Source organism: Hoplias malabaricus, chromosome 1 (genome assembly GCF_029633855.1).
Source record: "Hoplias malabaricus isolate fHopMal1 chromosome 1, fHopMal1.hap1, whole genome shotgun sequence".
In the NCBI taxonomy this organism is placed as follows: Eukaryota; Metazoa; Chordata; class Actinopteri; order Characiformes; family Erythrinidae; genus Hoplias; species Hoplias malabaricus.
In genome coordinates, this window is record NC_089800.1 from 4909926 (window position 1) to 4925506 (window position 15581).

The following is a 15581-nucleotide window of genomic DNA, read 5'->3' on the forward strand; positions in this document are numbered from 1 at the left end:
TCATGAGCCCTAATGGGAAAGCAACCCACTAAAACCAGCCCAGCGTTTGACACAGCTGCTGCACTGCTCATGATGCTGCAACGTGCCTCGCGCGCCCCTCGTCTCTCTCTCTGTCTCGCTGAGTCTCTCTCTCTCTCTCACGCTCTCTCTCTCAAAGCAAAGCAAAGCCTGCCTGCCTCTCTTCAGCACCTTGGAGATTTCCACATGACTGTTTTTAAGGCAGCTGTGTTCCCTCTCTCACGGTTTCTTGTTTTCTCTCTCTCTCACACTGTCTCTTTTCCTCTTTCTCTCTGTCACTATTTGCTTTCTCTTCTCTCTCTCTCTCTCTTCCTCTTTTGCTTTCTCTCATTTGTTCTCCTCCTTCCTCTGTTTTATTTCTCCAATCTGTCTTTCTTTCCTTCTCTTCTCTCTGGCTCATTCTTTCTCTCTGCTCTTTTACTCTTCCATTTCTCTCTCTTTCTCATTCAGAACAATTTCCCATGCCTCCTCACCAGCACTATCCTGGGGAATGTTTGCGCTCGATGTGTTCCCACTGATGTCTAGACCGCAGAATCCACAATGAGGGAGCCCCACTCCGTTTCCTGCAGTCGGCAGACTTCTGCAATTAGCTACAAAAACTATAAGCGCCCTTATTTTGTCCCGTAGCCCGATGGTAATCATTAATTGTGATTAACGGGGATTAACACGGCTGTCGCTGGAGCTCGGCGATACATCAGCATCCACAGAACGCCAGCAGCCATGCAGCTGTTATTGTAGCCTTTTTGTAATTAGGGCCAAAAATGGCGATAACGATTAATCTTCGATTAATTGCGCTGCCCCAGTGCAGATCATTGCTGGAGGATTGTGGTCTACCAAAGGCGGTTTTAATTACACCTCGTTCTCGTTTACAGACCCCTCATCCCCAACCCAAGTCTCCACTGTATTTCTCTCACCTGGAGGACGGCGGATTACTCCCACTTCGACCTTGGCTTTTCAGTTTCTGAAGCAACGTCAGGATCTTGCCACATTATTTTTAATAAAGTAACACATGACCTCAACCTCACCCGGCTTTATCAGAGACTGACTCAGAGGGAGCCAGACCAGAATGTGTGAGTGACGCAAAAAGTAATATTACCGGATACTTGATATCGGATTCTGGACACTGGAGACTTCATCATTAAGGTCTGAAATGTGACTAAAATATGATATTTCTAGTCATTACAGTGTAATGCATGATATTAAAGTGGACTTATTTTACCCATTTTACAGAAGTGGAACGCAGTTCTGGGTCTTAATGAAACATTTGTGACCTGCTTTGGTCAAAACACCATGAGGATCAAACACCACAGCAGTGTTCTCCCCCTGTTCAGAACGGCCTCTTTCAGCACCTGTTCCTTTAAATCAGGGGTGTCAAACTAGATCCACGGAGGGCCGTGTGGGTGCAGGTTTTCTTTCCAACCACGCAGAAACCACACCTCATTCCACCTGTTTTTAATCATTGGATCTAATCAGTAGATCTTGACTTTCAGTAGTGTGGGGCTTTTGCGTGGTTAGAAAGAAAACCTGCACCCACACGGCCCTCCGTGGATCTAGTTTGACACACCTGCTTTAAATGATAATGAGCCGCTCGCTGTTCACCCCGACCCTGAGTGCACAGCATTGAAGAGCACAAGCTGCTTTCGCTTAGTCCTATTTCAGAAATAAGTACTCCTTATTTCTCTAATTTTGCACGATGTGTTCGGTTCGCTTCATTTAACCTTGAGGTTGCGCTCTCATATTAACGCTGGTCCCAGCTGTGATTGGACAGACTCAGAAAAGGGGGCGGGGCAATTTTAAAGTCTCTACGCTTGATGTCAGACGTGAAGGAGAGTCAGAATGACTCCTTTCCCCCGTGTTTTCTGATTAAGGAAGTCCATAATTAACTGACTGGGCGGTCTTGTTTCACAGTGTGTGGGTTGATAGTTTTTATGGAACCATATAGTGTTCCGGGCGGCGCAGCAGGTAGGTGTCGCAGTCACACAGCTCCAGGGGCCTGGAGGTTGTGGGTTCGATTCCCGCTCCAGGTGACTGTTTGTGAGAGTGTGGTGTGTTCTCCCTGCGTCTGTGTGGGTTTCCTCCGGGTGCTCCGGTTTCCTCCCACAGTCCAAAAATGTTGGTAGGTGGATTGGTGACTCAAAAGTGTCCGTGAGTGTGTGAGTGAATGTGTGTGTCTGTGTTGCCCCCGTGAAGGACTGGCGCCCCCTCCAGGGTGTATACCGCGACCCTGAATTGGATAAGCGGTTACAGATAATAAATGAATGAATATAGTATTCCATTTTAACATTTGTCCATCCACTTTAATCCTTGTCAAGAGCAAGTAATATTGGACAAACATGACAAATCATGTGCTGATGTTGATTGAAGCAAACAGGGTCTTGTGTCTCGTGTGGTTGTGGAGTGACTCATAAGAGACATGTAAGTGCAAATGAATCAAATTAGCCTACAGCCCAGAATAGCCTCTTTTGCTGTTTACCAACAACGCGAAGCCGGCCATACCGTGGAGTAGCCTGAGTGACGCCTGGGCCGTCTCTGCTGTTGTCTGTCTCTGTTACACGCAAAATGTGAGTTTTCCAGACAAATCCACAGGTTACAAATGAATTTTGAAGTCTTTGGGTGGCAGTGTGTGACAGGGTCAGGACGGGATGATTAACTGCCTCTGTGTTCACGTCCGCATTCTGACAAAAGAGCAGCCAGGCTAGAAATTTAAAGCGTGTGACGGGGGCATGGCAACACTCGGATTTCTTCAGCGCTTTTTTCACACTGCGTACACACTGAGTGTCTTTGACTTGCGCTCCATTTTCGTCTGAGGGGGCTGCCAAAAGGGTGTGCATCCCTTGCGCAGACAGACCTTGGCTTTTATTGATCTCTGTTACTTAAAAGCATTGATTTGCTCCTTGGCATCCCCAGCTTTCGGACCTCCAGGTTAACGAGGTACCTTCAGCCCTTTCAGAAAACCAAGATGGCCTGCTTTGGTGCTTCAGGTTAATTGGATTTCTCTTGTGCTGGGAAGGTGTAGACCAGCTATGACGAAGGAAGTGAGCAATGCTCTAGATCCCCGAGACCACCGCTCCTGAACGCCGGCCTACAGTCAGTGAGAATGATCTTGACCGGTGATCTGAAGTCCTCCCAGAGATAGAGAGGCTTTCTGTCCCACGCTGTGATAAGATCCCACCCGTCTTATTGCCCCCACTCCCATATCAAATTAGAGAATTGCACTTCGGCGGTGTGAAGGGACCCATGCATAATGCATCGCTCCTTCCATTTCGTTTCTCATCACCAAGGTCGGCTGCAGCCGTGGCATTGTCTTTCGGCACGGTGGTGGCCCTTACTCCCGCGATTGCTCAAGCTCAGATTGATGATGTTTATCTGCCCAGATTTGGTTTTGGATCCACCTGAATGAATATAATTATACCTGCGCCTAATCATGGCGTCACGGCCTTGTTTGATATTTATTATGTGTCAACAGATGTGGCCTTGAAGTGTGTGTAATTTAGAAATATGGCCCAAGCGCTACGTCTTCAGCGCCGAGATGGGCTTCTCCAGCCGTTCCTGCTCTTCTGTGTGTTTTTTTTTTTTTGTGAGCGATAAATTTCAGGGATTCACCAAAAGATGAATTATTCATCTTGCTTTTTCCAAATTGAATATCTGACGAGAGCTTCGGGCTTGGACTAGGCCCAGTGGTGATATACTAGCATGTTTACAACAGAATGGATGATATCTGTATGTGTGTGTGTGTGTGTGTGTGTGTTGCAGGTGGGGGATTTGAGGGGTGGGGGGTGGATAGCGAAGTGAAAGACGCTGAAGAATCCACCTTTGACATTAAGCGGATTAGCAGTAGAACTTGACATCAGTGTTCCACTGAACGCTTAAAACCATGGCCTTTTACATTTGACATTTTGTATTCTGCATCGAGTCGCTGTTATTTACTGTGATGGGTAATCTATGCTTGGGAGTGGGAGAGTGTAATGAAATTTGCTCCAGCACAGTCCAGAACTCATCACGTCCAGGGTTAGATAGATATAAACATTTGCAGTGGCCCAATGGGTCCACTGAGCCGATAAATCTTGTGACCACAATTATAGAAACATCTTTATTGTGTTCGCAATATATTCACAATCAACACTCATGTTTCCACATAAAGTCCAATGTCCCCTATGTCAATTCTGCCTCATACATGACACTGCCCAATGAGGGCCTACCATATAGAATCTCTTTTTTTTTTTTATAGACAGGAGCATTTTGTACACCAAAGGTACGGTGTAAATATACAACCTTGTTCTTAAAATCCAACTTGGGGCCTTTTAAAAGTTACATTTCTTTAAACTGCAAATGAAAGCACCCATGGCCTAAAGCTTAGAGAAGTGGGCTTAAGAACAAAGGATTGTTTGATCACCTCCACCAGCAGGTAAAGAAGTGAAGGGAGGGGCACTATTCTTCACTAAGATCCATGGCTGAATACCCTCAAGCAAAGCATCTGAAACACAACTGCGATAGGCTCTGCGATAGCTGAATAGTGTGTGCTCTCGTTGCCCCTTGTGCACTAGTGCAGGGTTTTTCAAACCCTGAGTCACAACCTTGGACAGGTTACAAATAGCGTAGCAGAGAAAAGTGATAATGAAAAGACAAATACTAAATTTTTACAGACACAAAATGAACGTGTACACGAACGCCCCTTGCACAGACTCGACGTTACTCTGCAACTGAGACCGAGTAGTTAGCTCAACTGCTGCTGTTCTAACTTTAAGGGTGAATCCCATTTCTGAGTCATACCCCATCACTTGTTTTTTCGAGTGTCTTCCTTAAAGAGCCTGATAGGTCTTCCTGACAGGGAAAAAAGCACCTTCAAAGAGCATAGATGTGACTTTACAGTTGGGTTTCAACAAAACTTTGCGGTTAGATTTGAGTTGGAATAAACTAACCGTGGATCTTGCCTGGGATGGAAGGTTTTAGGTGTTTTCAGTGGATGTTTGTGAGTGTGTGAGGCGTCAGCTCTTTGTTTGTTTTGATGTGAAAAATGCAAAAAAAGTCACAACCCCCCCACCCCCAAAAAAACCACATGCTGTCTTTTTATGGGAAGTGTTTGCAATCGTAACTCTGGGTTGCATCCTAAGGTTCAGAATCACAATCACAGCTTGAGCAGGTAATAGTTGGCCTGCCATCCAGTAAAAGCTGGGAATTATTACCAGCGTATGACAAATGCTTTTGCAAATGACCTCACACCTCATGCCTGTAACAGTGTGCAATTCCGGCCAGTGGTGCTTTGGCGCCGGTATCTGGCAAGCTTCCAGGGTGTGTGAAAACTTGCACTTACCTTGACATTGCATGAAAAAAGAGGTGGAAATACGGAGCTGAATTATTGTCCTGCTTGACTCGAGCGCTTATTATCCATGTCACTTGGTATGGAGGGGCTGCGCCGAGCCTAATGGCGAATTTAAGCAAGTAAAGAATTCTGCAGCCCAGTCGGTGACAAATCAAACGTCAGCGCTCGTCCAGGTTTAATGACTTTCCTGCCTCCCACTCGCCCGTTGTTTTGGACTGGAAGGCATGACAGCGGGGCCCAATGTATCATGAAATGAATGTTCTTCCCAAGGTAGTATTACAGAGTACAAGTAATTTGGGGCGGGTGGGGTTTGACCCTCGGCCGCTTGTCGCGCACAAAAAGCCTTTGAATTACAGCGCTTCAATGGAAATTCTTTGGCTCTGGCGACAGCGGAGCGCAACCGACTGCAATCTCTGCCTCGGCTCAAACAAGGCTCCTGCTTTGAAACTAGATCAAGGGAATAAATTAGCGTATTGTTAGGAAATTCAACATCCACAATGCGTTTATGCAATTCGCAGCGATGTTGCGAAGAGTCAAGGCATTTAGACCAAAGACAAAGGCGTCGCTGACCATGGGGACACTTCTAAACCTTGTTTTTAGTGTCTTTCTACGATCCGATTAGATCGCCCATAAGCCTAACAATGATTATGATTAATAGAAGCCGGTAGGAAGCACTTAGCAGTTAGCATTATGCAAATGCCTTGGCCTTTTCTAGGGGACCGTTCTGTTGAAAGCTCATTAGAGCTGCTTTGTTTCTATCATTTTTAATGCCATACACATTACATTCCATCTTAAACACATTCCTCCTAGATATGTATTAAGCTCACAACAAATTTCACCCTCCCCATATCCATCCTTGTTTTTTTATTTCTCTAGCCATAAATATTTCCCAAATCTGTTGGGCTTGGGTCTGCTTCAAATTTCACATTTTAACAGCACACCTCTGGTCTTGGGTTTAGCTTTGGGTTGGGGTCAAGCTCAGAGAAAATTCTTGGCCTTTATTTTGGTTTGGACCTTGGTTAAGGCACGGGTTTAAAGCTCTTTGTGGAATGCCGTGTATCAGGGAATTCTCAGCTGACCGTTGGAACCCTGTGGAATTATGAGGACGTCCAAGTATTTACGATTATTGTTTTCAGAGACTCAATTTACACCAAGATGGATTTGGAGGAAGCTCAGTGGAGCAACTGGTGGGGTCACTGCTGCACAGCTTCAGGGCCTTGGGTCTCTCTGGGTGGAGTTGGATGTGTTCTCCCTGTCTGCTCTCCAGCTACTGAGTCCCATTTCCAGCGCTCCTGGTGCTGGTCCCAAGCCCGGGTGAAATGGGTAGGTTGTGTCGGAAGGGCCTGTGGCGTAAAATTCATGCCAAAATGTGTGTGGAGCGTTCCCTCGGTTGATGGGTGATCAGCTGTGGTCACTGATTTGCAGGAGCAGATGAAAGTGAAACATCATCAGCAACAACATCAAGGTTGTACAGGTGCAGTGCGAATGAATCTTGGCTGATATTAATGGACAAAATTATATTTCTAAATTTACAGATATGTGGAAACTGGAGGAAAGAATTGTGTGTAGTATTCCAGTTGTGTCTAACCCATAAGAGCCCAGACTCAGTTCATCATAAAGCCAAATGATGAGAAATATAATCTATAAAGAAGTATATATCAGCCTTCAGATCACAACATTTTAAAAGCATGCTGCATTTTAGAAACAATGGCGCTGAAGGGAATATTCATATCGGTCACGACCGCTTCCAGGAGGAGGAAGGACTGTGAGTCGCCGCCTAAAGGAAACAGAGGATCGGACTTAAGATCAAGCTCAGTAAAATAACGCTGTGATCGGATCGGGACATCCCTAGAACACTCGGATCATATGAAGAGTTTGTGACACGTCACCGTGGGCTACAGCCCTCACTGTGTGTTGTTGGAATACACTCAGGATGGTTCATTTGTGCCTACCCAAGTATAATATATTTTTCCATCATCTTCAGAATGCATGATTTCAAAGGGGTCCCTGCTTTGCTTTGTGAAAAGCTAGGATTGAATTCAGCTTGGTATTAACCAGCTGCTGCCAGGAGTGTGTCCTCGTGGCAGAGTTAAGGGGAGGGGGGGGGCTGTTTTGAAGATGCGGTGCATTGTCAAGACAAAGTCAATACCCTTTACATATTCTGTCCCTACACCCTGTTTGCAGTAGAGGGAATATTTTAAAATCAAATCCTGTTTCACAGCCATTTTAACGTTTTAATATATATACGTGTATAAGGTGTTTTTCTTTACATTTTTTAAAAATTCCTTTAATTTTGTGACACAGATTTGTTTACTTTGTGCGTAAAGCTGCGAGGTGAGTTTTTCAGCACTGATGGGGGCTTGCGAGGGCTTGACAGTTTGAATCGCTCGCTTACAGGCTTCCGGCGTGTGTCTTAAACGTCTCTCCCAAACACACACACACACACACACACACAGAGCATCATGCACGCTCAGGAAAAAAAGCAACCAAGAGTTTCATGACAAATTACATCCCGCTGCCTCATTCATATTCCAGCGTGGACTGTCAAGGCGTGGTGATGGTAAATTTCACTGCTCTGCCTTGTGGGCCTGCACGCAATCACCAAAGCCAACGAAGCTGGTCAGAATTCACTCCGCGCCCCGTCCACAGGGAGTGGTATTTATTTATTATTATTTTTTTAGCTAAATTTTGTGTTTATCTTGTTGTTTACTAATGATGTGAAGACTCCTACGCAGCACTGAATATAGATTGAAACCATATCAAATGTTCTTTGGACAAAATACATACAGGGCACTTTCTAGTTCTACAGTTCCAGACTGTGGTCCGTCTGTTGCTCTGCATTCTTTCTTACCTCCCTTCCCCCCTGGACCCCCACAAAGCAGGTGTGATGTGGTGGTGGTGTGTTAGTGTGTGTTGTGCTGGTGCGAGTGGATCAGACACGGCAGGTGCTGCCGGAGTTTTTAAACCCTGTTTCCACTCTGTGAGACACTCCTCCCTCATTGGTCCACCTTGTAGATGTCGCTGCACAGTGTGTGTCGCTCGGCCTCTAGTCCTTCATCAGTGACACAGGACGCTGCTGGCTGGGTGTTTATTTTTGGTTGGTGGACTATTCTCAGTCCAGCAGTGACACTGTGTGGTTAATAGACTCCAGCAGTGACTGCTGTGTCTGATCCACTCTTACAATGCAACTTGGTATGCAGTCGTACACAAACATTTGCACATCCATGGTAAATTTTCTTAGATAATTGTTTGTTTACTGACTTATTAAATGTTGTCTTAATTGTGTGCAGATGTCAAATTTAACTTGTTGTTGTGCATTACTGTGAGCAGTGACTTATCGTTTCAGCCAGTGCCTCTAAACTTTTGCAGGCAGCTGAATTCTAAAACCCGGAATTCTGGAACGTTCCTCCGTGTTTCTATGGAGCTCTCTAGGATGCTTTCCTTTTATGTGACAGCAATGTGCCCGTCGCTGTGGTCAGTGTGTGTCATTACAGCTCAAACATTTCCACATTCTCTGGGGGGAATCTCAGGAGTGAGGGTCTCTGCAGACCAGCCCCTCGTGTTGAGCACGGTCCAGTTTCCCTCTCGCGCGGCCTGTGTAAACACGCTTGGCTGCTCTCGGTGATATTTACGAATATTTCATTGTTTGTCCACGAGGCTTTGTCTGCTGTGGCTTTATTTCCCTTGTGGACTGTGCCCGGGTCAGAACTTGGCTCGCTGGTCTCACTGTCACCAGTGGGGGTTCGTTGCTATGGAAGCAGTTATTTAAATATAAAACACAACACTGTGTCCACACCTCCCTCGTTGGTCCACCTTGTGGATGCTGCCCCAGTGGTCTCTGGATGCTGCCTGTGAGTCGTACCTGCTCTGAGGGGGTCCTGACTGTGGAAGGACAGTGAAAAGGGGACCAATCGGAGATGTGCATCTGAGAGAATGGACAGTGACGATTGAAACAAGGAGGTGGTTTTAATGTTCTGGCTGACGAGTGCAGGATTGAAGAAGCCTGTAAATGATCGGGGTTGTTAGGTCTGCGCCACCTTTTCCTTTCTCTTATATGCAGATGTTAAGAGCAGGTATTTAAACCACAGAGACACTTCAAATGGCCAGAGTGCTCGAATTAATCCCGTCCTCAAGTTGTTTGTTGTTGTCTGTTCACCTCTCTGGAATTGCATAACCACCCCCCCCCCCACATCTCCACCATCCCCCCTCGCCCGAGCCTGGCTCTGGTTTATTCAGCTTCGCTTAGATGCACCTCCCAGTGGAGTTGTAGGATGTTAAAATGCCTGTCAAACGGCTGTCACTCTCTTTCAATCTCTCTCTCCCTCCCTCACTCTCTCTCCCTCCCTCTCTCTGTCTCCTCTCTCTCTCTCGCTGTCTCTCTCCTCTTTCTCTCTCTCTCTCTCTCTCTCTCTCTCTCTCTCTCTCTCTCTCTCTCTCTCTCTGTCTAACACAATCTCTTACTCTAATTCTGTGCCACATGCTTCCTTCCCCCTTCTGCCTGTTTCTTTCTTTCTATCTCTCCTTTCCCTCTCATATTCTCCCTTTTCACTCGCTCTCTCTTCCTTGTTTATTTTATTTCCTCTGCCCTCGTTCTCACTTTCACATTCTGCCCCCCCCCCCCCCCCCCTCGCTTCTCTGAATTGTAATCAATTGTTGCCAAAGCGCAGAAAGGAAAACTGGCTAATGATGATAATAAAAATGAAGAAAACAAAATGAAACATTAATATGTGTACACTCTCTCTCTCTCTGTTTCTCTCTCTCTCTCTCTCTCTCACACACACACTTCCACTGCGTTTGCTGTGGTATAAAATGTCATACTGTTTTCTAAGGGGTGTAGTTTTATTTATTATTAGAAATGTATTTATTGCTGATCGTTTGACGGACTCTGGTGTCTCTCCACAGATCAACGCACCCACAGCCTCGTTTTCTTCACTAATCCTCCTCCATGTGGCGGGACGTAGATTTTTAATGAAAACGTACCTCTCTGACGTGTTTATGTTTGGTGTGTGATGAGACAGTGATGAAATCATCACTTCATATTCATTCCTTTGAGTCTCTCTCTCTCTTAAGTCTTAGGCTCTGTTCAGACAGGATTAGTTTTACCTGTGTCTCTGAGGGTAATGTAATTATTATCAGAGTGTCTCAGTGATTTTAGTCCCGTCTGAATTCAGTCATGTTTCCTTACTGTGTGCTCCTGTTCCAGGAAAGTTCCTTTACTGTTTCTCTTTCTCTAACTTGATCTCTCCTCCGTCCCACCCCCTACCAGGGCTATTAGTTAAGGCCAAGCTGTGGACGATGATAAAAGATCGTCAGATAAAGAACAATACGAACCTGAGATGGATGTTTAGATTTTAAATAAATATCAGAATGATCTCAGTGCGGTTTGTGTGTTCATAGTGCAGCTTCCATAAAGGGATTCAGTGCTGTGTGTGTGCACAGACATTGACATCATTTATCACATTAATAACAATCACTAAAATAGCCTCTGTGTTATGAATTATAATTTGTTTGAGTGTTTCTGCCGCACTGCTAAAGATACTAGGATCATCTGTGTTGTGCCACACACACACACACACTCTCACAGAGCCTTGAGCTTTGACTAATGAGTGGTGCTGATGTCTGGCTCTTTTTCTACCTGCGACTGTAATTAGTTCTGAATTAATTTAGTTAATTGTGTGTGTTTTTCCCCTCTCTTTGTCTCTGTCTCGCAGTTCAGTACCAGATGGAGATGATGAGGAGCCTCCGTCATGTCAACATCGACCACCTCCACGTGGGCTGGTACCAGTCCACTTTGTACGGCTCCTTCGTCAGCAGAGCTCTGCTGGACTCTCAGTTCAGCTATCAGCACGCCATCGAGGAGTCTGTGGTGCTTATTTATGGTGAGGACCCCCCGCTGTGATGCTAGATCTGCCCTGCACCCAAATGAACCTTTTTAATATAACCATCTGTTCCACCTTAAATGGTGTAGCTTTAAACAGCATCTCTGCTCCTAAGCTTCTTATTCGACTTATCCATTCCACCTTAAATGGTGTAGAAGTTGCATTCTGGCCACAAAGTTGCAAAACTGAGTTTTCCTTTCCACCTTAAATGATGCAGTGTTAACCCACCTGCACCTAAGCTTCGTAGTTGGATTTCCCATACCACCTTAAATAGGGCAGCAGTTACATTCCTGAACCCAAGCTTGTTATTCGAGTGTTCTCTTCCACATTAAAGGCTACGACGTGTTATTTTCCTGCACCTAAGCTTCTCATTTGAATGATCCGTTCCACCTTAAATGGTACAGCAGTATAATATTGGCACACAGGCTCTTTATTTGAGTTTTCCATTCCACCTTAAGTGGTGGAGTAGTAACTTTCTGACCGTTAGTCTACAACATGGCAGTGTCCATTCTGTATTTGAAACAAAATAAAAATCGATCGTCGTAGTCATCGTTGTGGTATTGACCACCTCAGGCCATGGGCAGTAACTGCAGACCCACAGAACACACATATACTTTGATGTTTCTGTTAAAGTGGCCGGTTCGTAAAGGGGCGAGGTGTGCGCCCGATAAACTCAGACCAGGCCCACATTTTTTAACAGTGGGTTTAGGTCTTCAGGGACATTTGGGCCACTTCTCATTAATCTCCGACTCTCCTCCAGAGAGGAGCCTTCCAGCTGCTCTTCCTTATATTTAATCACCTCCCTTTTAAAAGGCATCAATAATGCAGGCGCAGGTGCCAGAATGTAACTTCTGCAGCATTTAAGGTGGAATGGACTGTTGAATTAAGAGTCTTTTTAGAACTTGAAAAAGAGTTTGCACTTCGTAGTTAAGAAGGTGCAGAAATGTACTTTATTGGTGGGACAAAAGAATGTGAATAAGGATGTCAGGTGTCCGAATGTAACTGCTGCATTTCTTAAGGTGGAATGGACAGATGAGGGGTGAGTTAAAATTTTTAATCCATATGTTTTTTGGAATTTTGAAAGATAAATTCCAGTTTAATTTCAGCCTAGAATGTAATTGCAGCCCCATTTAAGGTGGAAAGGACAGTTGTATTGAGAGGCATAGTTGCCAGACTACAATTGCTATTGAATTTAAGGTGGAATGGACAGTTGTATTGAGAGGCATGGGTGCCAGAATACAATTGCTATAGCATTTAAGGTGGAATGAACAGTTGTATTGAGAGGCATAGGTGCTAGACTACAATGGCTATAGCAGTTAAGGTGGAATGAACAGTTGTATTGAGAGGCATAGTTGCCAGACTACAATGGCTATAGCAGTTAAGGTGGAATGAACAGTTGTATTGAGAGGCATAGTTGCCAGACTACAATTGCTATAGAATTTAAGGTGGAATGAACAGTTGTATTGAGAGGCATAGGTTCCAGAATACAGTTGCTATAGCATTTAAGGTGGAATGAAAAGTTGTATTGAGAGGCATAGTTGCCAGACTACAATTGCTCTAGAATTTAAGGTGGAACAGACCATTGAATGAACAAGTTTAGGTGGGTTTGGGTGTTTGGGGGGGGGGTATTGGTGGAAAAAAAATATGTTGCACTTTTTAAGGTACAAACAAGGTTGTGTATTTATTAATTTCTTGTTGAACTTTAAAATTTTGTTGATTATTTCTGTTGTTTTCCAAGTGGATGTGTATTCTCAGTGAAAGTGAAGGCAGAAGAGGTATGAGACGGCTCCCGACGGCCACTCTGGAGCTCAGAGTACGCCACCCGGAGTCGGGTGGGTTTAGGTCTCCGGGGACGTTTGGGCCCCTTCTCATTAATCTCCAACTCTCCTCCAGAGAGGAGCCTTCCAGCTGCTCCTCCTTATATTTAATCACCTCCCTTTTAAAAGGCATCAATAATGCAGGCTGCGTTATTAAAGGGCCAAATAAAAGAGCCTTTGAGGGACTGCCGTCTGTGACCCTCGGAACTGTAAGAAAGGAACTTAAAGAAGGACTGCGGCTTTGCTTTGCTTTGTGCCGCAGGTTGCTCAGAGGTGTGCTCCATCAGAAAATCGAATGTGCTCAGGTTTCCCTTTGCTTCACTCAGGTGTTGAGGGTCTGGAGTTTGCTTTTGTAGGTTAGCTCTGAAGCTACAAAGCTAGCTAACACTGAGAGGAGGTCAGGAACTCATTGGTTTAAATATGACACTGGCTACATTACTTCACCTGCCTTAAGCTAGCCTGTATTCTGTTGCTCTGCATACTTGGTTAGCCCCCTTTGACCCCGTTGTTCAATGGTCAGGACCACCACACAGCAGGTTGGACGCTGGATCATTCTTAGTGCTTCAGTGACTAGCGTGTGTTGTGCTGGTACGAGTGGATCAGACACAGCAGTTGCTGCTGGATTGTTTAAGATCCTCAGTGTCACTGCTGGACTGAGGAAATGCAACAGTCAAAAACCTCCGGCCGACAGCATCCAGTATCCACTGACGAAGGACTAGAGGACGGCTGACACACACTGCGCAGCAGCAGATGTGCTGTCTCTGACTTTACATCTACAAGGTAGACCAATAATGTCCATGTGTTTAAAACATTTAAGGTGGAAACGGCAGTTGTATGAAGAAGTGAGGCTACCAGAATGTACCTGCTGCAGCATTTAAGGTGGAACAGACAGTTGAAATAAGAAGGTTATATACATAAATGTATTGGTTGAACAATGTAATTGCTGCATCTTTTTAAGGTGGAATGGACAGGTAAGGTGTCAGAATGTGTTTCGTATTTTTGTTTTGGAGAACTGTGAGCTGAAATTCAGGTGATATTTAAGGTGGAATGGAGAGGTTTGGGTTCAGAAATGTATTTTATTGTTTAGTTTTGGGTTCGATTCCCGCTCTGGGTGACTGTCTGTGAGGAGTGTGGTGTGTTCTCCCTGTGTCTGCGTGGGTTTCCTCCGGGTGACTGTCTGTGAGGAGTGTGGTGTGTTCTCTCTGTGTCTGCGTGGGTTTCCTCCGGGTGACTGTCTGTGAGGAGTGTGGTGTGTTCTCCCTGTGTCTGTGAGGAGTGTGATGCATTCTCCCTGTGTCTGCGTGGGTTTCCTCCGGGTGACTGTCTGTGAGGAGTGTGGCGTGTTCTCCCTGTGTCTGCGTGGGTTTCCTCCGGGTGACTGTCTGTGAGGAGTGTGGTGTGTTCTCCCTGTGTCTGCGTGGGTTTCCTCCGGGTGCTCCGGTTTCCTCCCACAGCCCAAAAACACGTTGGTAGGTGGATTGGTGACTCAAAGGTCTGAGTGTGTGAGTGAATGTGTGTGTGTCTGTGTTACCCTGTGAAGGACTGGCGCCCCCTCCAGGGTGTATTCCCGCTTTGCCCCCAATGATTCCAGGTAGGCTCTGGACCCACCGCGACCCTGAATTGAATAAGTGGTTACAGATAATGAATGGATGGATGTTTAGTTTTGGCCATTTGTTTTTGTTTGTTTGACTGAATTGTGGCCGAAGTGTCGGTGTCGTTCAGGCATTGTTGGAAAGCAGTAGACCGTCTTCTTCGGAACAGACGTGTATTCTCAGTGAAAGCGAAGGCGGGAGCGTGAGGCGGCTCCTTGGGCCTCTGTGGGGCCGGGCCTGAGTGGCAGGGCCGATAAGGACTTTGGAAATGTTTCTAAAGCCTTTTGACAACTCCGTGACAACCACATTAATTCAGTACAACTCGATTACTAAAAGCGTTGGTGAGCGGCCCTTTGTGCCGGCTTGATTATCGCCACGACAAACCGCTCTGGCCTGGGTCTTCTCTTCTCCAGGAAAAAAAAAAAAAAGCCTGTGCTGTTTGACCTTTTGCTCTCGCTCTTGAGATTGGTTTGTCAAAAAATGAATTAAACTTCTGCACGAAGGAGAGCAAAAGGACAAAAACTGCCTGCTTTTGATGCTGCTTTGTCCCTTAAATAAGAACCGTCACGTAACACATTCTCATAACACTATTACCCTTTCAGGCAGAGCTGGGTTATATGGTAATGATATCTATTCTGGCAATATTTCAAGGCTTGGGCTTTCAAATAATAAAAAATAAATGGTCCTATTAGTTTGTGTGGTTTATTACAGTTAATCTCATTAATTAATCTCATGTAATGTACTCAGATTTGACCCCTAAGGAAAATAATACATTTACAAATTGTGCACTTTTATAATTAACATTTTGTTATTTTTTAAATGCTGTTTTTATCGTGTCCCACGAACCTGATGATCCACCCAACAAGCAGTGCACATCTGAAATAATGGCTGGACTCTTATGTCAGATATGTAGAATATAGGTATTATTTATCAAATTTTATATATTTATTTAGTT

General features: G+C 45.1%; 1 protein-coding gene across 1 annotated transcript in view; it reads left to right on the plus strand.

Moving 5' to 3' along the window:
• The window catches only part of eif3ha (eukaryotic translation initiation factor 3, subunit H, a), a 45846-nt gene that overhangs the window by 16052 nt on the left and 14213 nt on the right, over positions 1-15581 (plus strand). The window contains exon 3 of the mRNA XM_066678029.1: positions 11050-11217. Coding sequence (XP_066534126.1) covers positions 11050-11217 — 168 coding nt within the window. The remainder of the gene's footprint in view (positions 1-11049; positions 11218-15581) is intronic.